The sequence below is a fragment of the Salmo salar genome, chromosome ssa03, assembly GCF_905237065.1.
Source record: "Salmo salar chromosome ssa03, Ssal_v3.1, whole genome shotgun sequence".
Classification (NCBI taxonomy): Eukaryota; Metazoa; Chordata; class Actinopteri; order Salmoniformes; family Salmonidae; genus Salmo; species Salmo salar.
Genome location: NC_059444.1, coordinates 78,755,740 through 78,778,450, shown reverse-complemented (window position 1 = coordinate 78,778,450; position 22,711 = coordinate 78,755,740). Strand labels below are relative to the sequence as shown.

The 22,711-nt window shown below is 44.1% G+C and overlaps 1 protein-coding gene and 1 pseudogene across 1 annotated transcript; one reads left to right on the top strand and one right to left on the bottom strand.

Moving 5' to 3' along the window:
- Positions 1–39: 39 nt before the first annotated feature.
- Positions 40–12,544, top strand: LOC106601837 (aquaporin-8-like; annotated as a pseudogene).
- On the bottom strand, positions 11,888–21,418 carry LOC106601768 (meteorin-like protein). Its single transcript, XM_014194119.2, has 4 exons — positions 20,244–21,418; positions 19,465–19,862; positions 16,154–16,213; positions 11,888–13,262 (listed from the first exon to the last, which is right to left on the bottom strand). The coding sequence occupies exons 1-4, from the start codon at positions 20,333–20,335 to the stop codon at positions 12,925–12,927; spliced, it is 888 nt and encodes a 295-aa protein (XP_014049594.1). The 5' UTR covers positions 20,336–21,418; the 3' UTR covers positions 11,888–12,924.
- Between the last annotated feature and the right edge of the window lie 1,293 nt (positions 21,419–22,711).

Sequence of the window (22,711 nt, the reverse complement as noted above, 5' to 3'; positions counted from 1 at the left end):
TATTCTCTCTCTCTATTCTCTCTCTCTCTCTCCTCTATTCTCCTCTATTCTCACTCTATCTCTCCAAACTCCTTTCCACTATGACAGAAGGGACAATGGAACTGGGTGACGTTGGGGCATCCCTGATGGCATCAGACTCTAAGAAAGCACCGTCAAGCCTCCCAACAAGTTTGAGCGCCTGGTCCAGCCGTGTCTGGCTGAGCTGGTGGGGACCATGTTCTTTGTGTTCATCGGCTGTGTGTCGGTCATAGAGAACGTGGAGGCAGCAGGGAGGCTGCAGCCAGCTCTGGTCCATGGTCTGGCCGTGGCAGTCATGGTGGCTTGCATGGCAGAGATCAGGTGAGGAGATGGGTCTGTGTGTTTATATACAGTGTATTGATACACTGTCTCACTGTACTCACTGTACTGTGCTGTTTTGGATAAAAGTGTCTGTAAAATGTCTCATATTACATCATTACAGTGTTGTACTTTGGTCTCCTTTTGAGATTAACGGTAATCATTTGTTTTCAATAGAGCATTTATATTTTGCATGAACAGTATGTTGTGTGCTTTAATATGAGTGGAATGAATGTATTTGAGTGCAATGCATGCCCATTATTCCATTATATTTGCAATGTTCTATATTGCTACAATGTTCTATATTGCTACAATGTTCTATATTGCTACAATGTTCTATATTGCTACAATGTTCTATATTGCTACAATGTTCTATATTGCTACAATGTTCTATATTGCTACAATGTTCTGTATTGCTACAATTTTGGGGTCAAAATACTGAACACACATGGAGTGGAAACCCATAAGTCCCATATTCTTTTTGTGGTGATTATGTGTTTCTTCGTCGTGTGCAGAGTTCAAAAACAGTATTTTACAGATAAAGGTAATAGACCTAAGGTTGTAAAACCATTCTCGTTCCAGTGAGAGCCATTCCACTCAGAAACAGTGGCCATTATGGTGTCATGTGTTATGATTTCACAGATGCACCTGACACATACATATGCCAAGTGTATAAAGCAACTGTGACCCCCATTCATATTGTTATACCTAATAATTGAGTGAACATGTTAACAATGTCTAATCAATATCTAAAGCCAATCTCCTTGAACTGATACAAAGGTGAAAGTGTGAAGGTGAGTAATGTTAAACTGTGAAATATACTGTGTAAAACCCAACCCTCCTGGGCTATCTGACCATTCTTCTGCTATTTCTCTCTGACCTCCACAGCGGCTCCCATTTTAACCCACCGTTTACCATTGCTATCTACCTGTGTGGAGGCATGAAGCTGAATATGGTGGGGCCCTACCTCATCAGTCAGCTCATAGGGGGTGTGCTAGGTGCTTCTATGTCAAAGGTGAGGGTTAAACCTGATATCAGTGGTCATTCAATGCACATCTATGACTAACAGTATCTGTGGAGGTAGAATTTTGTCTTGCACCTTGAAATGATTTGAAATGCAGACAAAACATATCAGTTGGATTGAATCAAATCAGAACTAATGCAAAAAAAAACTATAAAATGAATATTCACAACTACAGTGATTAGATATGCAGACAAAAGACATTACCCCAGTTTAGCTCGTCAGACGATGGATTGGGTTTTGTAGTAGTATAATGACATCACTGCCAGTAAATTAACCTGAATCCATTGTTCCTCAGCTGATGACCACAACAGAGAACTACTCCAAGGCCCAGGGGGCAGCGTTTGCCCTGCTGCAATCACAAGATCAGCTGTGGGGGGCTCTGTTTGGGGAGATAGCCATGACCTGCCTGGTCCCCATGGTGGTGCTGCTGGGGGCGGTCAACGCCAAGAGTAGCAGCCCCATGGTGCCCTTCATGGTGGGCTGCACTGTCATCATCAACATCCTGGCTGGGTGAGATACTGAGAGGGCCAAGGTAGGAATTTTTCACTTGTACTGTAACTAGGCCCAAAGTTTTTCCTGGCTACTTGACCTGGTCAGTTCTTGCTATAGGGTTATTAGGGCCTAGAGGTTTCCCTGGGCCTGGTACAAGTAGTTTGTTCTCTTAATAATTAGCCTGGATAGATAAGGTTTGGAAAAAGTTTATTTGAAGGTTTGTTTATTAACTATTTATAAACCACTATTATATCATTTGTTACCTATTAAATAGTGTTCGTTCTAAATTATTTACATGGATTTAACATGCATTATTATACACTGTTTAAAGAAATTATATACTGATTTATAAAATGTTAACTAATAATGAACAAAGAAATAATGGATGATAAACAAACGTTCAAGTAGAGTTGCTGTCAACGATTACATCCACAACTGAAGATATGGGACAGCCACTGCTAAAATGTGCATTATTGTGACATGAAGATTAGATAAGCATCTTAGATAGGTAGTTCAGATAACACGCTCATTACATTGCAATTATGACCTTCTGGGCATTTCTAAGTAACGTATTTACTGTTCCCACACTACAACATGATCTTTGCTAAACATGAAATACTTGTTATCTCAACATTTAGTTTCATAGCATCATGGGTAGAGATACAGCACATGGTTGTTTTGATGGACATGATTCTGCTGCATACCTGGAGATAATAATGTTTTCTACTATCATGGTTCTACTACTCTTTGTCGTTATTATTTCTTCAGTGGAGATGTGTCTGGAACCTGTCTGAACCCGGCCAGAGCCCTGGGTCCTGCTATAGTGGCCAACTACTGGACCTACCACTGGGTTTACTGGGTAGGACCTATCACTGGTGGACTGGTGGCTGCTGCACTGGTTAGGTGAGGATAGACTACACACAGAGATCCCACTAGATGACTTCTAATATGTAATTCTATAACTCAATATTAGAAATGTGTTCTTTGTAACAGTATTTTTTATTGGAGTTTCACAATTTTCACCCATATTAAGAGATACAACAACAAAGACAAGGTAAAAAAACCAGCACTCACTTACACATATCCGTATGTATGCACGCACGTACACACACACACACACACCCTTTCCCTCTCACCGCTTAGCGCTTCTCTCACCCCATCCCCCTCATTGCGTCTCTCAATACATACATTTTAAACAAACATAAACAGAGATAAAAAAATAAAATAAAATAAAATAAAATAAAATTTAAAAAAAGCTCAGTTTAAACCAAGAAGTTAGGTTCCCCACATGGAACGTACAGTGTAATTCTGAAATACATAGATCACCATTCTATGAGAAACCTTGCAGCATAATAGTTGATACTTCAGGTTCTAGGTCATTTAGGTAAGGTTCCCATACTTTGTAGAACTGATCTGTCTTAGAATGCAATGTACATGTCAGATATTCCAGCGACACCCATTCAAACAGTATCTTATGCCAATCTTTAATAGAGGGAACCTTATCACTAATCCACTGTAAAAGTATGTTTTTCCTCGCAGCGAAGGTGAGGATGTTGTAAAGCCTCCTCTTACCCACAGAAGTTACATGCCTACTAGGGAGACCTAACAGTAGAGAGACTGGGTCCAATTCTAGATCGACCCCTAGGATCTTTTCAATTTCTTGTAGAACACCAGACCAATATCTTTGTATTTTGGTACATGACCATAAACAATGTGTTAGGGTGCCTGTATCAGTTTTACGTTTAAGACATTGAGGAGAAGAGGAAGAGGGGCTAAAAGCATGTCTGCGATTTGGGGATATATGCAATCTGTGTATTATTCTTAATTGAATTGCTCTAGTACGATTACATATAGATATTGTTTTTGCATATTTCCAAATGTCCTCCCACATCTCTTCGTCAATAGTAACAGACAGTTCTTTCTCCCACACTTGTTTCACCCTTTGTGTATCGACAGCGGAAAAGGACCTTAAAGCATCATAAAACAGACTTACAGACATTTTCCTTTGTGGGAAAAAAAGCATTCTTTCAATGACAGACATATCAGGGTTGCCAATTAAGGTGGTGCTCTTCAGAATATAATGTCTTACTTGTAGGAAACGGAAAAAGTCCTGCTTTGGGAGTTGATATTTCTCGACCATCTGCTCAAATGACAATAAAATCTTATCCGCAAATAAGTCATTTAGTCTGCGTATGCCCTTATTAAGCCAAACGTTAAAGCCAGCATCCAGCAATCCTGGGGCGAAATCTGGGTTGTTAAGAATTGGGGTAAGAGCAGAGGTTAGTTTGGACCTTCCCAGGAAACGCTGAACTGACCTCCATACTTTGAGTGTGTTAAGTGTAATGGGGTTGTTACAATGATCTTTTACAGACTTGAAACTTGTGAAAAACAAAAGATCCTGTAAAGGGTATTTTGAAAGAGAAGTCTCAATGTCTAACCAAATAGAGGAGTCATCGTTTGTGATCCAGTCTGAGATATAACATAGGTGGGCACACCACTGATAGAACCTGATATTGGGCAGATCCAAGCCACCCATAGAACTTGGCAGCTGCAATATTGCCATCTTAAGTCTTGGCTTGCGTTTACTCCATATAAAGGAACTTAGCCATCCATTTACATCCTTTATTACCTTATTGGAGAGTAATACTGGGATCATTTGGATTGGGTAGAGTAGCCTAGGTAAGATGTTCATTTTCAAGAGGGATATTCTACCCAACCATGAAATCGGAAGAGAGTTCCAGCGCTCCAGATCCTGTCTTATTGTGTCGAACAAGGGAACAAAATTGGCTTTGTACATTTGCTGGAATTTAGGAGTTACAAATATACCCAGATACGTAAAACCTGAGGGAGACCATTTAAAAGGGAAGGGGGGAGAAGTATTAGGTACAGAGTGAAGGTTACCAAGTGGCATAGCCTCTGATTTAGTGAGGTTAATCTTGTAGCCTGAGAATTCGCTGAATAACTCAATAATATTAATAAGAGATGTGATTGAAGTCTCGGGATTAGAAATGAATATCAGGACATCATCAGCATACAAGCTTATTTTATGGTGAACATCACCAATGAGAAGCCCCTGTATAGCAGGCGTTACCCTGATGGCCTCGGGCAGTGGTTCCATAACAAGTGCAAATAGGAGGGGGGACAAAGGACAGCCCTGTCTGGTACCTCTGTGTATAGGGAAGCTATTTGACCGTAGTCCATTAGTAAGGACAGCAGCCTGAGGATCATCATATAAAACTTTCACCCATTTTATAAAGTTGTCCCCCAGACCAAATTTATTTAGAGCAAAGAATAGGTAAGACCACTCCACACGATCAAATGCTTTCTCAGCATCTAGGGAGAGCACAAGACCATCCATAGCACTTCGTTGGTAGACTTCAATTACATTAAGAAGCCGTCTGACATTGTTACATGACCTACGTCCCTTAATGAAACCAGTTTGGTCTCCTTTCACAATTAGTGGCAGTGAGTCCTCTAATCTTGTGGCTAGCAATTTTCTATCCACATTCAGAAGGAAAATTGGTCTGTACGAGGAACAAGACTCCGGACATTTTCCCTTTTTGAGAATAAGTGATATGTTGGCTTCTCGCAGCGTTTGGGGGAGCTGGTCATTTGAAAATGAGTGGTTAAACATATCACGCAATGGCTCAAGGATCAGGCCATGGAACTCTTTATAGAACTCACTACAAAACCCGTCCGGTCCTGGGGCCTTACCATTTTGCAGATTCTTAATTGCGGACATTATCTCTTCCTCAGTAATAGGAGCATTAAGGAGAGACCTCTGTTCTTCGGAGATAGTAGGGAGCTCAATCTTAGAAAATAAGTTCTCCATTAACTTGGGTGCGTCATTTGGCAGTTCTGAGGCATAAAGATTTGCATAAAATTTCTTAAATGAGTCATTTATCAATTTATTTTCATATAACTGATTGCCATCCGAATCAGTAATAGCCGCAATTGACTGTGAGTCAGCTCTCTTTTTAGCTAGGTACGCCAAGTACTTTCCTGGCTTATCGCCGTGTTCATATAGCTTTTGCTTGACAAATCTCATTTTCTTTTCAGCGTCCTGTGTTAGGAGGGAGTCCAACGTTGATCTAATGACTGATATTTCCTTTAATAGGGCAGGAGTGGGAGTTTCAATGTAGTCCTTCTCTTTAGTTCCTAATTCACCCTCTAGTGTTTTTTGCTTTTCACGCTTTTTCCGCCTCTTAGTGGCTGCGTATGACATAATCAGACCCCTGGCGTACGCCTTACAGGTTTCCCAAAGGAGTGAGGGGTTATCTGTTGATTGAGAGTTAATAGAGAAAAATGCTTTAAACTCTGTAATAAAATATGATGTGAATGTATGGTCTTTAAGAATGGTTGTATTCAACCTCCAGTGTCTTGACTGATTGAATGCCCCGTTGAGTTTTATGTCCAGGATCACCTCCGCATGATCAAATATGACTATGCTTCCTATCCTAGCGGATAAAACCGACTGCAGTGACGTCCTGGGCATAAAAAAGTAATCTATTCTAGTCTGACATCCATGAGGTGCAGAGAAAAAAGTGAACTCTCTGTTGGAGGGATGAAAAGCTCTCCAAACATCAGCATACCCCAGATCATCACAAATAGCTGTAAGTGACTTAGCTTGAGGAGAGAGTGAGGCTATACCACTGGGAAGCTTATCAATAAGGGGGTTCAACAAACAATTAAAATCTCCTCCAACCACTGCAGTGTCTGAGTTTAATGTTGAAAAGTCAAGAAATACCTTAGTGAGGAAGTCGGGGGGGCAGGGGGGAAGTAAATATTCATTATGGAAATGCTCTGCCCTTGTAAAGTACCATTAATTATAACAAAGCGACCCAATTTATCTTTCACACACTTCAAGACCTTAAGTGGTAGGTTCTTTTTCACAATAATTGCTACACCTCTACTTCTGGATGTAAATGATGAGAAAAACACTTGACCAAACCCCCCTTGTTGTAATTTCAGATGCTCCTTATCATTCAAATGAGTTTCTTGTAACAGGGCAATATCAATATTTTCTTTTTTCAAAAAGGACAGTACCTTCTTCCTTTTAATGGGGTTATGGCTCCCTCTAATGTTCCATGTACATACACGTAGTCTGTTACCTGCCATTGCGCTTTGACCATTCAATATCCAGACTGAATCCTACTGTAAAAATGGGGTGGTACCTTTTTCCATGTGTTGAACTCTCCTCTATCTCACTGAGCGTAAACAAACGATATGAACCCTGAACTCGAACTATATTAAACCCAAAAATTAAACATGAAAAGATCCAAAAGGGGGTTTTCCCACTAGCTAACATGCAGGGGATTTCAACTTTCCAATGTAGACTCTTAAGTCCGCATTGCCACTCAATAGCCTCATCCTTTATATATGTGGAAATTAAAATCAATAGAAGAAGATTTAGGCTCTTCCACCTAAAACCAAGCCTGGGCACCAATATAGGTTCACACATATCTCAGTCTGAGCTACGGCGGCAGTTACTTTAGCAAGAAAAATAATAACGATACGAATATTACTGAACAGGAGCACATGAGAACTTACACCACTGTTTCATGATCAGATTCAAAATAAAATAAGACGTTATCCAATGCTGCGGAGGTGCAGCTTAAGGTTATTTACCCGAGAGAGTCAATAAACGCAGCAGCCTCTTCAGATGTGTAGAGTTTTTTAGGCCATAATCTTCAATGTGGCCGGGTACAGCAGTGCGTAGTCGATCTTCATTCTCTTGAGTCGAGCCTTCACCTCATCAAACGCCTTGCGCCTTCGTACAACCGCTGTGGAATAATCATTGAAGAATGAGACCTTTGGACCTTTACGTTGACCGTCAGAACCGATGTTTCTAGCCGCATCCATGACGCGCTGCTTGTCGGTAAAGTTGTGGAACTTTATAACCACTGGTCGTGGGCGCTGATTGGGACCGGGTATCGGTGCTTGAGAGCGATGTGCTCTGTCTAGCTTCACACGACCAGCCTTAGCGTCCATTTGTAGGTAGTCAGGGATCCATTCCTCAAAAAATGTTACTGAACGTGTCCCTTCAGAATTTTCCGGGAGTCCCACAACACGTATATTGCATCTGCGTCCTCGATTATCCAAGTCGTCAATGTGCTCCGCCATTTCGCGCACCTGTTTCTCAAGTGCGTTTATCTTAGTGTCCATGGATGTAGTTGAAGTTTCCACAGTAGCAATTCTTCCTTCTGCCTCATCAACACATTTGACAACCCTCTGTAGTTCAGCTGCATGGCCTGCTATTGCTTCCAGGACCGTTCTTATCTTAACATCGATCACTTTAGTAATGTTATCCGTCATCCTTTGAATCACCAGGTCCATTGTGCCTGGATCTGTAATGTTGTTAGATTCGCTAACGTTAGCTAGCTCCTCCTGCACATCTACATGGATGGCGGTTTTGGTCGACTTCTTAGTAGCTCTGTTGGGCATGTTGTCGGAGATTTTTGAGAAATAGTCGCCAAGACTCATTGTAGGGTAACTTATTTAGCCAATTCTGCCACTTTTTCAAGCTAGGAGATTAATGTAAGAATATAAATTTACAAATACCGCGTGAGCTCGCTGAAACACCGTGTTCTCTCTACGGCGCCATTTTGTTCCCCCTAGAAATGTGTTCTTAATGTTTTGTACACTCAGTGTATATCAGTCAAGTTATTCTCAGCACGGAACAGTTTGTGTCGAGGACTGACTATTGCAAACACCCAGGAATAGTAGAAATGTGGTTGTCACTCTGTCAGATACTGAGACTCAATTTCAGCATTCCCTTTTAGAAGACCAACAAAAGAATGCCCAAATGCAAAACATTATGTAGAAAAGAATGTGAAAAAGCCAACTGAATTTCCAACCAGGTGTGTTGTGTATGGAAGGCTTCACCACTTTGTAAAACTTTGGCCCAACTCTCCATCTCATTACCTTATGAATCAGTGGGGATATAAAAAAACAAAAACAAATTACCTTTCCCCATAAGTCAATTACCAAAACACTCAGTTCAAATGCAAACAACAGATGACAAAATAATGCAGGACCTTTTCAAAACCACAGGGTCCATCTCTGGCATGAGCTTTGTGCTCCCATGCTCCTGGTCCTATAGCCTGTAAAGGAGACCCAGTCAAAGGCTGGCCTGGAGGGTCTCATGCTGTTTCCACATTGTACCCCGGGCCTCCCCACAGCAGTGGCCCACATGGGAAAGCTGGCCAGGCGGCGGGATAAACCAATTACCCCCCAGAGGGAAGGGACTCCTGCCGGCACACCATCCGAGGGGCTCCCGGCCTCCCGCTTCCAGGCGCTCCTGGACGTCGTTCCCTCAGAGCCCGGCTGGAGAATTCCCAAAGATGGGAATTGTGTGACCTCCAAAGCCCCGGAGAGTAGAAAATATTCAGCTCGGAAATTTGATATGGTACGCCCCTCAGGAGGACAATGGTGACTTGGTGAGGGAGATCTGGGTTTGAAAATCTACTTTTTTGGAGACTTTAGGAGATATGAGTTAGAGTTGAGAGGGGTTCATCATTTTTTCACACCACGGTTTTGCATTTAATAGTATTTAAAATGTTGGTTAAAACGCTATGCCATTTAGGGTTTTTCAAGGGTGCTTTTCTAAGAAAAATGTCCTGCCTGAGTTGGTGAACAGCAAACATAGTGGATTTTAGCAGGTTGATCTTATAGGTTTAACCTTGACCTCATCAAGTGGGAGGAGAAGAAAGAGAAAAGTGAGAGAAAGCAAAAAATAGTGAAGAGAGGAAGTCTAGTTGATTATAGTATCATGAGTTATTATGATCAAAACCTCACGAAGAAACTACGTTTGATGATAACTGGACGAACCGGAAGGATAAGAGAAGTGAGACAGAATGAAATAGAAGAGAGATAGATAGAAAGAGAAGATAGATATAAAGTAAGAGGAGAGAGATAGAAAGAGAAGATAGATAGAAAGAGAAGAGAGATAGAAAGAGGAGAGAGATAGAAAGAGAAGATAGAAAGAGAACAGAGACAGAAAGAGAAGAGATATAGAAAGAGAACAGAGATAGAAAGAGAAAAGAAATAGAAAGAGGAGAGAGATAGAAAGAGGAGAGAGATAGAAAGAGAACAGAGAACAGAGATAGAAAGAGAAGAGAAAGATCAGAGATAGAAAGAGGAGAGAGATAGAAAGAGGAGATAGAAAGAGAACAGAGATAGAAAGAGGAGAGAGATAGAAAGAGAAGATAGAACGAGAACAGAGAACAGCGATAGAAAGAGGAAAGAGATAGAAAGAAAAGATAGAAAGAGAACAGAGAACAGAGATAGAAAGAGGAGATAGAAAGAGAACAGAGATAGAAAGAGGAGATAGAAAGAGAACAGAGATAGAAAGAGAACAGAGATAGAAAGAGAACAGAAAGAGAACAGAGATAGAAAGAGAACAGAGATAGAAAGAGGAGAAAGAAAGAAAGAAAGAAAGAAAGAAAGAAAGAAAGAAAGAAAGAAAGAAAGAGAAAGGGTTAAAAGATAGAGATAGAGTTGATCTTGGTGGATAAAGTGACCGGTCTACTGGCTTGAAATTGCCCCCTTGGATTCATGAGGCCCAGTGGTTCCTGGCTAACAGCATCTGTGACAATGATCATTATGTCTGCCGGGGCCTTGTCACCGTGGGCCCATTGTGGGGGCCCCATTCAGCCCACAGTCATTTACACTTTCATTGGCAGCTATTTAGTCCCAATAAAATGTTCAACACAGCAATTTGTGAGTCCTGCTCAGCCAAGTAGACGTGTGGAATAGGCATAAAAAGGAGTCGCTTTAAAAGTCAATGAATTGTTCCATCTTTTTGGGGGAGGGGCAAGGGGAGGGGCCTTAGATGTTTGGGGCCCCGAAAAGTCCCCCTCCCACCTCTGCTCACTCTGTTTCCCAGGCTGTGATCAGGGAGCAACAGCCCCAAAAGAATAAACTGATTCAGCCTACTCATTTTAACATTAGCACTGCTTATAGTTAGGCCGGTATAGGAAGCAATGGAAAAGGGCCAAAGTAGAAACTTGTTGGACAGGTGGCTCTAAACTCCCATTCCCCTATAAAACAGAGATTATGCACTGTGTTGTATGTGGATGGGGGTATAACATCCCGTTTAAGCCTATTCCATACCAGATATACCAAAAGACACAAAAGCCTTGTGCTTTTAGATGCTGATCTTTAGGAGGGGCTCATGTCTCTGGACTTTACTGTTCATGTCTCTGTTGTGAAACACTCTATAGACTAAATACAAATCTATATTAAGAATTTGCGTTCAGATGCAGGTTGTAATACTTTTGAAATTCCGATTTTTTTTAAATCTCATTATTAGTTAGAGCAACCGTTCCACCTGTGAGCAGTGAGATTTTAAATGGACCGTTTATCACTAGGGTTATTTGAGGCCATATTAATAATCTCCTTGAACATTGGCCATTAACTATCTATTAAGTATTTATTAACTCTTCTCTAACAAATTCCACCGTCAACACTGCTGAGATTGCTAAGAGAAAGAGCCCAAACTATCTACCTCTGCAGTCTAATAAAGACTCCCACATTCATCACCTCAGCTTTCTCTGTCTGTCTGGTCCACAGTTTGCTGAGCTAGCAAGACTGGCGATACTAATGTGATACAATATTTTATAGTGCCTTGAGTTTTGGCTCCAGCCTCTTCTGAGACGTGAGTTTAAATCCCACTGCTTCCATCTAAAGCCCAGGTCTGTTGAATGTGGCTGATGAAGGACAGAGGGCCTGAGACATATAATCAATCTTAAAGCTGAAGAAAAATGGTCTTCTTCATTTCACTATCCCAGCAGCTCTGTAAAACCCCACTCTGTCTGCGTCACTCAGTCCACTGACTACCCACAATAGAGCGGGAGGGGCTGCCACACCCAGGCTAACACTGAGGGGAGGCCTGCTGGTTGAGGGGTAGAGGTGAGGGGGTTTGGGGTTAACATCCCCTCATCTTTCAAACTCTCCCTCTAATGCTTAGGGTTGTCTAACGCTTAATGCCAAAAGCTCAATGACTGAAATTAAAAAATACATCTGTACCACATGTGTAACATCATTATTTTAATAGACAATAGATACAATAGTGCAATAGATGTTTTTTGTCATTTAAATGTGTTGCATAAAATTGTAATGCAAACATTCATGATCATTATTTCCTACAGGAGGAGCTATTTTCAACAAATATTTTCCCAGAATGCTCAAGAACCACAATAAAGAATGTTATGAAGAACAAAATAAATATTTTGTTCAAAGGTTTAAGTAATTGCTTGAAAGTGCATTTCAAGTCAATCAAAAAAGTACACAAGAAATCCCCACAAACATTGCTTATATATTTGGCAATAAATGGTAATCAAACTGAAGGTTTGCACCTACACAGTAGCATCATCCATACCCTGTAATAAAACCAAAATGATACAATCAATATGTAAATAAGCAAATCCTTGTGAATTTACAAAACATTTAATTTACATTACAATAAAATATTTCAAAACCTATCGTATAAAGGAATAAACAAGAGCACATAAAACCTCTAACAACAATCAGACATTAAATTCATATGATTTCCTGCCACAGTAGTCCAGAGGACACCTCTCACGCCGAGACCCTGAAGTGAGCAGCAGTTGGTGTGGGGAGAGACAAAGCGTGAAGCAGCAGTCAAACCATTTTTAGTCTCTGGGAGCTGTGGGCGTTGAGAAGAGAGACAGACAAAGGGCCAGGCTCTCTAAGCCTTTCCCCGCTGGGGCCGGCAGGGGCAGGGGTGGCCCCTCTAGTGCTGCCTGGATGGGTCCCTTGTGGGCCCCTGCCCTGGGCCTTGTACTCCTTGTGCTCTACAAGTGCTCCAACAGATTTGTCCCTGCTGGTGTTGTGAGCGGTATAGAATCAGTAGGAGTAGAAGGGACAACATCTCTCAAACCGCTGTGGTCGTGAGGAACTCATCTCGCTCGCTTGCTGCCACGGCGACATAACCTCTACCACGCCCACTGGGGTAGAAAGAAGAGACTCATTGTGTTCCATTTAAGAAAATAAACCCTACCTATAGGTCAAAGGGCTCATGGATTACCACTAGGAAATGGGACACACCCTCAGTCCAGCGGGAACTCACAGGGGTTCTGACGAGCCGCCCAAGCTGATTGGTAGAGGGACATGAAGTCTTTATAGCGGGGGGCACAACCCAGCCAGGCCTCCCCAAAGTGTTCTGTCCCTGTGAAAAGGAACTCTCCGCCCCCAGGCTTTACGTGACACTGTAACAGTGTGTGGATGTGACCGTGCCATGAGGAACTGGAACCGGGAACCCCTATGGTGCCAGTGTGGCGCTCGAACACCCCGCTACGCTGCCGGTACACCCTCCCCTCTGAGACCTCCACCAACGATGTCTGCCGCTCAGCATTGTGGGATACGTTCCTGATGGAGCCGCGAACCACTGGAGGGGCAGAGGAGGGGACTAACATTAGAGACTGTTTTCAGTCAGCCCAAACATTTATGGTTATGTTAATAAATATGATGTTTTATTGTAATGAAAACCAATTAATATGAACAGAAAGATGAGAAATGTATCAATTAAACAGCCACCAATACAGTATGATTCAGCTGATCTATATTGTTGTGAGCATTTCAATAACATGTTTTTTTAAAGCGGCCAAGAGGGAAATTAAAAAGTTAACAGGATCTTGCTGTGTGAGTATGAGTGGAAAAAGGATTCAAATCTTCCCTCCAAAAACTCCACTCTTAGTCTCCACATCCCCCACTCACTCTCACTCCTCTCTGTCTCCACATCCCCCACTCACTCTCACTCCTCTCTGTCTCCACATCCCCCACTCACTCTCACTCCTCTCTGTCTCCACATCCCCCACTCACTCTTCTCTGTCTCCACATCGCCCACTCACTCTCACTCCTCTCAGCCTCCACATCCCCCACTCACTCTCACTCCTCTCAGCCTCCACATCCCCCACTCACTCTCACTCCTCTCAGCCTCCACATCCCCCACTCACTCCTCTCAGCCTCCACATCCCCCACTCACTCCTCTCAGCCTCCACATCCCCCACATCCCCCACTCACTCCTCTCAGCCTCCACATCCCCCACTCACTCCTCTCTGTTTCCACATCCCCCACTCACTCCTCTGTTTCCACATCCCCCACTCACTCCTCTCTGTTTCCACATCCCCCACTCACTCTCACTCCTCTGTCTCCACATCCCCCACTCACTCTCACTCTTCTCTGTCTCCACATCCCCCACTCACTCGACTCAGCCTCCACATCCCCCACTCACTCCTCTCAGCCTCCACATCCCCCACTCACTCCTCTCAGCCTCCACATCCCCCACATCCCCCACTCACTCCTCTCAGCCTCCACATCCCCCACTCACTCCTCTCAGCCTCCACATCCCCCACTCACTCCTCTCTGTTTCCACATCCCCCACTCACTCCTCTGTTTCCACATCCCCCACTCACTCCTCTCAGCCTCCACATCCCCCACTCACTCCTCTCAGCCTCCACATCCCCCACTCACTCCTCTCAGCCTCCACATCCCCCACTCACTCCTCTCAGCCTCCACATCCCCCACTCACTCCTCTCAGCCTCCACATCCCCCACTCACTCCTCTCAGCCTCCACATCCCCCACTCACTCCTCTCAGCCTCCACATCCCCCACTCACTCCTCTCAGCCTCCACATCCCCCACTCACAGCCTCCACATCCCCCACTCACAGCCTCCACATCCCCCACTCACTCCTCTCAGCCTCCACACACCCCACTCACTCCTCTCAGCCTCCACATCCCCCACTCACAGCCTCCACATCCCCCACTCACAGCCTCCACATCCCCCACTCACTCCTCTCAGCCTCCACATCCCCCACTCACTCCTCTCAGCCTCCACATTCCCCACTCACTCCTCTTAGCCTTCACATTCCCCACTCACTCCTCTTAGCCTTCACATCCCCCACTCACTCCTCTCAGCCTCCACATCCCCCACTCACTCCTCTCAGCCTCCACATCCCCCACTCACTCCTCTCTGTTTCCACATCCCCCACTCACTCCTCTGTTTCCACATCCCCCACTCACTCCTCTTAGCCTTCACATCCCCCACTCACTCCTCTCAGCCTTCACATCCCCCACTCACTCCTCTCAGCCTCCACATCCCCCACTCACTCCTCTCAGCCTCCACATCCCCCACTCACTCCTCTCAGCCTCCACATCCCCCACTCACTCCTCTCAGCCTCCACATCCCCCACTCACTCCTCTCAGCCTCCACATCCCCCACTCACTCCTCTTAGCCTTCACATTCCCCACTCACTCCTCTTAGCCTTCACATCCCCCACTCACTCCTCTCAGCCTCCACATCCCCCACTCACTCCTCTCAGCCTCCACATCCCCCACTCACTCCTCTCTGTTTCCACATCCCCCACTCACTCCTCTGTTTCCACATCCCCCACTCACTCCTCTTAGCCTTCACATCCCCCACTCACTCCTCTCAGCCTTCACATCCCCCACTCACTCCTCTCAGCCTCCACATCCCCCACTCACTCCTCTCAGCCTCCACATCCCCCACTCACTCCTCTCAGCCTCCACATCCCCCACTCACTCCTCTCAGCCTCCACATCCCCCACTCACTCCTCTCAGCCTCCACATCCCCCACTCACTCCTCTCAGCCTCCACATCCCCCACTCACTCCTCTCAGCCTCCACATCCCCCACTCACTCCTCTCAGCCTCCACATCCCCCCACTCACTCCTCTCAGCCTCCACATCCCCCACTCACTCCTCTCAGCCTCCACATCCCCCACTCACTCCTCTTAGCCTTCACATCCCCCACTCCACAGAAATCCCTCCATTCCCTCCTTTCATTCTCTGTGGCCATTTACACTTTCATTAGCCAGCTATTTTCTCTCATCAAAAAGTCAATGATGGCGATTTGTGAGGTCAGGGCACGGGAGTCAGCCTATAAATGAAGTGGACTCAATGGTACTATTGCTTCTGCTCTGTTGCAGCCTTAAGCCAATGGGTCCCCCATTGTGCAGCCTCAGCCCTCACATCTGTCAGGCCCCTCTGTTCGCTGGGAACAGATCAGGCCCACTACCCCCCCCCCCCCCCCCTTTCCAACACTCACTCACTCCACCCCAGGCCTTTGTAGCATAAATTAGTGGTGATACCCAGCTGATGAGGGGACAGATTGGGCTACATGGATCTATGGAGAACTAAGGAGATAGCACACAACGAGTCAAAAGCTATAGCTGTTTACCGTTTGTATAAATGTTTCATATAGGATCTAGATTTGTAAATAAGAACAATAATGAATTATTTATGTTCTATTGATACATACCAAAGTCACTGCTGCAGATGGCCAGGAGGAGCTCTGTGTCATTGCAGGGACGGCAGCTAGCTGTGGGAGGAGAGAGAGAAGTTTAGAGAAAGAGTGTGGGTCTATGCAGGGACGGCAGCTAGCTGGGGGAGGAGAGAGAGAGAAGTTTAGAGAAAGAGTGTGGGTCTATGCAGGGACGGCAGCTAGCTGTGGGAGGAGAGAGAGAGAAGTTTAGAGAAAGAGTGTGGGTCTATGCAGGGACGGCAGCTAGCTGTGGGAGGAGAGAGAGAAGTTTAGAGAAAGAGTGTGGGTCTATGCAGGGACGGCAGCTAGCTGTGGGAGGAGAGAGAGAAGTTTAGAGAAAGAGTGTGGGTCTATGCAGGGACGGCAGCTAGCTGTGGGAGGAGAGAGAGAGAAGTTTAGAGAAAGAGTGTGGGTCTATGCAGGGACGGCAGCTAGCTGTGGGAGGAGAGAGAGAAGTTTAGAGAAAGAGTGTGGGTCTATGCAGGGACGGCAGCTAGCTGTGGGAGGAGAGAGAGAGAAGTTTAGAGAAAGAGTGTGGGTCTATGCAGGGACGGCAGCTAGCTGTGGGAGGAGAGAGAGAAGTTTAGAGAAAGAGTGTGGGTCTATGCAGGGACGGCAGCTAGCTGTGGGAGGAGAGAGAGAAGTTTAGAGAAAGAGTGTGGGTCTATGCAGGGACGGCAGCTAGCTGTGGGAGGAGAGAGAGAAGTTTAGAGAAAGAGTGTGGGTCTATGCAGGGACGGCAGCTAGCTGTGGGAGGAGAGAGAGAAGTTTAGAGAAAGAGTGTGGGTCTATGCAGGGACGGCAGCTAGCTGTGGGAGGAGAGAGAGAAGTTTAGAGAAAGAGTGTGGGTCTATGCAGGGACGGCAGCTAGCTGTGGGAGGAGAGAGAGAAGTTTAGAGAAAGAGTGTGGGTCTATGCAGGGACGGCAGCTAGCTGTGGGAGGAGAGAGAGAAGTTTAGAGAAAGAGTGTGGGTCTATGCAGGGACGGCAGCTAGCTGTGGGAGGAGAGAGAGAAGTTTAGAGAAAGAGTGTGGGTCTATGCAGGGACGGCAGCTAGCTGGGGGAGGAGAGAGAGAAGTTTAGAGAAAGAGTGTGGGTCTATGCAGGGACGGCAGCTAGCTGTGGGAGGAGAGAGAGAAGTTTAGAGAAAGATTGTGGGTCTATGCAGGGACGGCAGCTAGCTGTGGGAGGAGAGAGAGAAGTTTAGAGAAAGAGTGTGGGTCTATGCAGGGACGGCAGCTAGCTGTGGGAGGAGAGAGAGAGAAGTTTAGAGAAAGATTGTGGGTCTATGCAGGGACGGCAGCTAGCTGTGGGAGGAGAGAGAGAAGTTTAGAGAAAGAGTGTGGGTCTATGCAGAGGAAAGGGGCACACATCACCCTGTGGAGCACCAATGCACATCCTTTCACTTCACTTGTCTTGTCACAACTCTCTCGCGCTCTCTAATCATTCTCTCTCTCTCTCTCTCTTTCTTTTCACAATCTATCTATCCCTCTCACTCTGCCCACTCCATACTCTGCATCACCACCCATTTCTCTCTTTCTCTCATATTAACCATCATCATCTACACTTCTTATAGTGATGATCTTACTGGACACTATCACCCTACTGTGAGGGTTCACTTTCAACACTTCAGACCACACCCAACACCCTACTGTGAGGGTCCACTTTCAACACTTCAGACCACACCCAACACCCTACTGTGAGGGTCCACTTTCAACCCTTCAGACCACACCCAACACCCTACTGTGACGGCTGGGCTTGAGACAACTGATAGATGGATGAGGATTACAGACAGCTTGCCACTCCATTGACACACACATACCAGCAGCTCCATCCCTCCATCCCTCCTCAGTTCATCCAGACAACAAGCCAAGGGGTCAGATGGAGGAATGTCTGGCATGTGTCTACTCCACATCTCCTCCACCATACGAGCACTACCCACACAGATCAAAAGCCTTGATGAGTCTCGACCTCCATGTTTGACTTCTATTGTTTAGCGGTCTAATTGAATGACCCCAGACTGGTGACCCCAGTCACTGGTATTCTCCACTGAGCTCCTCCACTCTGTCAATATTGGGAGAGAAAGACTCAGACATCACATCATCAGGACAGGAGAATGACGTCACCCCATTAAGACAGGCCCACACACATCTGTAGAATCCAACAAGTATTTGCTGTCTCCATTGAGATACCCGGGGGCCAATGGCCCTCCGCCAACCTGGTCCCTGCTCCCTGGCTTTGTCCCTCCGATGGAAATGAGACCACCAGACAAAACAGACCGGTCAGCAGCTGCTTCCTAGACCAGGCAAGATTGGATTTGGTCTTTAATTGGATAATTGACTGATTTCTTTGGGCCCCAAACTGTCCCTCAGTCTCCCCAGCACACCCCTCCACCCACACAGTGAATGAGCCCACCTCTTGTGCTGTGATGCTAGGAGTTTATTGTCTTCTATGATTAAGTTAGAATGTTTCAGTGTTTAATTATTGATGCACTTGCTTGGAAATGGTTAAATGATGGTCAAGAAGATGGGTCTAAAGTAAAAACCACTTAAAAACATCTGAAGGCATAATGATTTGCATTAAGGATACTTTTTTTATATCAATATATTTTTTGGTCAATTTACAATTGGGATTGCAACTTCAACAAAAGTGTCAAATGAACATTTTATTACCATGGCATAAAAATAGAGAATTTGTATTATCTCCAAATGTCAGTGGTGCAAAGTACTTAAATTCGAATAATTTGACGTAGCCTACTACTTAGGTCGTTTTTTGTGGTATCTGTAATTTACTTTATAGTTTTGACAACTTTTACTTCACTACATTCCTAAATAAAATAATTTACTTTTTACTCCAGACACCCAAAAGTATACGTTACATTTTGAATGGTAAGCAGGACAGTAAAATGGTCCAATTCACGCACTTATCAAGAGAACATCCCTGGTCATCCCTACTGCCTCTGATCTGGCAGACTAACTAAACACAAATGCTTCGTTTGTAAATTATGTCTGCGTGTTAGTGTGCTCCTGGCTATCGATAAATAAACTTGTGCCGTCTGATTTGCTTAACATAAGCAATTTAAAATTATTTATAATTTTAGTTGACTTTTAATGCTTAAGTATAGTTTTGCAATTACATTTACTTTTAATATTTAAGTACATTTAAAACCTAACACTTTTAGACTTTTACTCAAGTAGTATTTTACTGGGAAACTTTCTCTTTTACTTTAGGAAATTTATATTAAGGAAAATTTACTTTTACTCAACTATGACAATTGGGTAATTTTTCCACCACTGTCAAATACTCACCCTGCAACACACTTTGGCCAAGGTTGGGCGTAGTGGTCCGATTTCCCAGCAACTCATATCTGAAGCCTACTGCGCGTTGGCTGATATCCCTCTGCGGGTTCGCCAGGAGGAAGATGGCTGGCTTCTGAGGTCCGTCCGCCGGAAAACAGAACACCTGCTCCGGCCGCCCTCCATCCGTCATCAACAGGTCCAGTTCCCCAGCCCGCTCGATGTAGACGCTGGCGCCGTTGAAGCTGCGGAACGGTTTGATACAGACCGTTGTGTGGCGCGCAGAGGACAGGTTGGGTTCCAGGACGACCCGAAGCGCCTGGCCCGGGTAGACCCACTCCACCGAACCCTCCGTGCAACGCAGCCGCACCTGCTGCACAGTCCGCGAGTTGGCCTCGCGCGCCAAACCACTGCAATCCAAGAACAAGGAGAAGGGTTCAAATGGGCACACTCACTCAGAAAACAATGCAGGTCAGAAAATAATATACGACGAGAGAGGTTATCCTATACTCACAGAGAATAAGTATATTATCCCCCCCACACTCAATCCAAATGTTAAAACATGTATTATTTTGGCAAAATCTATTTTGATAGGATAACTGCAAGTAGTTCTATTGCAATAATATGCAACAATAAGAATACACAATTACCTGAAAACGATTAGGATATTGGTATAAACAGATAATAATTATAAATATTTAGACAACAAAGTTTTTAGAAAGGCTAAACGCAATCCCAAAGTCAATACCAGTTTGGAATTCTGGCTACTAAAAAAAAGCCTAATCCCTCACCTTCCACTCCAGTTGCATAGGTCTGCCGCGCAGGGAGACAAACAGCAGAGGAACAGCACATACATGAACATCAGCCTGAGAGTTGGCGACATTGCAACCACCAAATATAGGAATAAAAATAGAATCCAAAATCAACTTGGTGAGAAGACATCACCAATGTTCCGCTCCAATCCTTCTGCTAGCTCACTGAGATGCTCTTTTAGCAACATCTGTGGACGCCTGTGACTGACGCTGCGGCTGCATTGTATGAATAGTAATGTGCACCCTAGCACCCTGACAGCGTTGGTAGAAAATGGTTGTCCTCGCTATGTGTCTGTGTGTGTGTGTGTCTGTGTGTATGTGTGATGATGATGATGGTTGATACAACCGGGAATGGATTTCGTCATCATTACCGTTGGACCACAATGGAAATAAGCTATTAAGCTTAATTGTGTTATCCTTGATGATTTTCTTAAATTGTATGTGGAGACGTCACCGGCTGGAGCGCCCTTATGTATGTATTTTACAAATTGTCAAATAAATTCAATCAATCAATCAATGGCGTAATTACCAAGCCCAAAGATTTGTAAATCGAAACCGTTTCAAAGGCGGTAATTTGCATTTGTCGTTACGTAATTTAATGATAGAAGTTGTGTAAAATGTATAAAACATGTAGGCTATTTGTGGAAAATCCATATTGGGCTTTACAATCATTTACAAAAAGACTTAGAAATCTATTTCAAATTACAAAAAATAAAATGACAGTAAGGATCTTTAAAAAGAACTTGCAGTGTTTTGTGTTGGCGGTTGTCCTATCCGTCTGTGGTTCTAGACTTTAGTGAGGTTCTTCGAATAGATCTCAGATCAGCTTCCTCAAGTCCAAACCTGAACTAAATCAATCGGAATAGCCTGTGGGTCCAATAATCGGAAAAGCTTGAACAAAACGAAATTAAATTTATTTGTATCGCATTATTTAGGCCTACGTTCCCACACGACTGAATACTTAATACGCGTTCAATCTCTTTTAGCTTTTGTTTTAGGTTAGTTCAGTGAAAAGACGATCCGCAGTACAGGCTCCAGCCATCTGTTACCTTCAGCTGCACTGCGCGACTCACAGCTTTTCCACACCTGGATAATTGGAGCGAGCCTTCATGAAACTTTGGGAAACAAATGACGACAATGCCAATTACTTCTTATTTAGAAGCCTTTTATTTATGTAGGCTAGTGTTGATACGTATTTTCCGAACACTTTATATTTGCATATTCAACCCCTAAACATTGGCCTATATAAGTAAATAACTCATAAAATAAATTAACAAAATAATACGTTTTTTTTGTGTATATATATATATATATATATATATATATATATATATATATATATATATATAGATAATTGAAATCGCATTTTGTAATGATAGGCTTGGTTTTATAAAACGAATGGTAGGCCTAACGGCCACAGATAGTGTTGTTTGGGTGGTGAGTGGGGGTGAAGAAGGTGGGGAGGGCGATTAACGGTAATGATGACGAAATCCCTTCCCGGTTGCATCCAACTAGGAACAGGCCCAGGCCAAGAACTGAAAAAGGCACAACGTATTTTTGATACTTGGGCTCTATCTAGTGGTCGTGTACATGTAATGCACATCTGGAAAATGCAGGGCATGCGCGTCTCGGTTCAATGTTTATGAGGGTTAAAACCTGTGAACAAAATAGCAATCCTTCTGTGCTCAAGCAACAAAAGGTGCAAATCAAGTCCATGGCGACATCTTGCGGGGTTATCCAGCAACCACATGTGTATAATACTGTTGGTTGTTCACAGGACTTGGTTGGCCCCCTCCAGTGGTGCGAGATCAAAGGCTTATGCGTTTTGATGGGAATGTGGTTTGGTAAATTGCACTCATATGGAGAATTTAGGCAGATGTTTTCTCAGCTGCGGGGAAAGTCCTCTGCTAGGGTATAGGCGTACGAAATAATATGTCCTTTCCTCAACAGGGTGGAAATTTAACAGACATAGGCCTACTGTGTAGTAATAACATAGTCTATAGGCTAGATTAAAAAAAACTGCTAAGAGCTAAAATAGGGCACGTTTTATTCATTTTAAACACTAATAATGTATGTATTTCTTAACCTACACTATTTTAATTTATTCTATAAAAAGTATTCCAAACTATACTCAGGAATAGCTATTATTTTCAATCGTCTATCAGAATTCAGCTGTAAGGGAAGGCCTTGTAACTGTCAATGGCAGTTGAGTGGCTCGCGCTGTTGTCACAGCCAGGCTCATTTTCACACGCGCTCTCAGGTTGGTCTGTTTGCGTCACGTGTTCGGAGGCCAGAGCCCAGTTCCCTGGGGAGAGCAACATGAATGGACACTTTGTTATTCTACAAAAAGAGAGAGAATAACCCTCTAGTCCGAGTGGCATTCAGCTCCCAGACTGACTGAATTCTACAGAAGGCTAGTGGTTCAGTGCCCCATAGGGGCAGACTAG

Excerpts from the sequence above, each read along its gene's own strand:
- LOC106601768 (XM_014194119.2), bottom strand. The coding sequence starts at position 20,335 with ATGTCGCCAACTCTCAGGCTGATGTTCATGTATGTGCTGTTCCTCTGC. Across the intron at positions 19,863-20,243 it reads CTATGCAACTGGAGTGGAAG|TGGTTTGGCGCGCGAGGCCA; the intron begins GTGAGGGATTAG and ends CTTGGATTGCAG. Across the intron at positions 13,263-16,153 it reads CATCTGCAGCAGTGACTTTG|TGGTTCGCGGCTCCATCAGG; the intron begins GTATGTATCAAT and ends CTGCCCCTCCAG.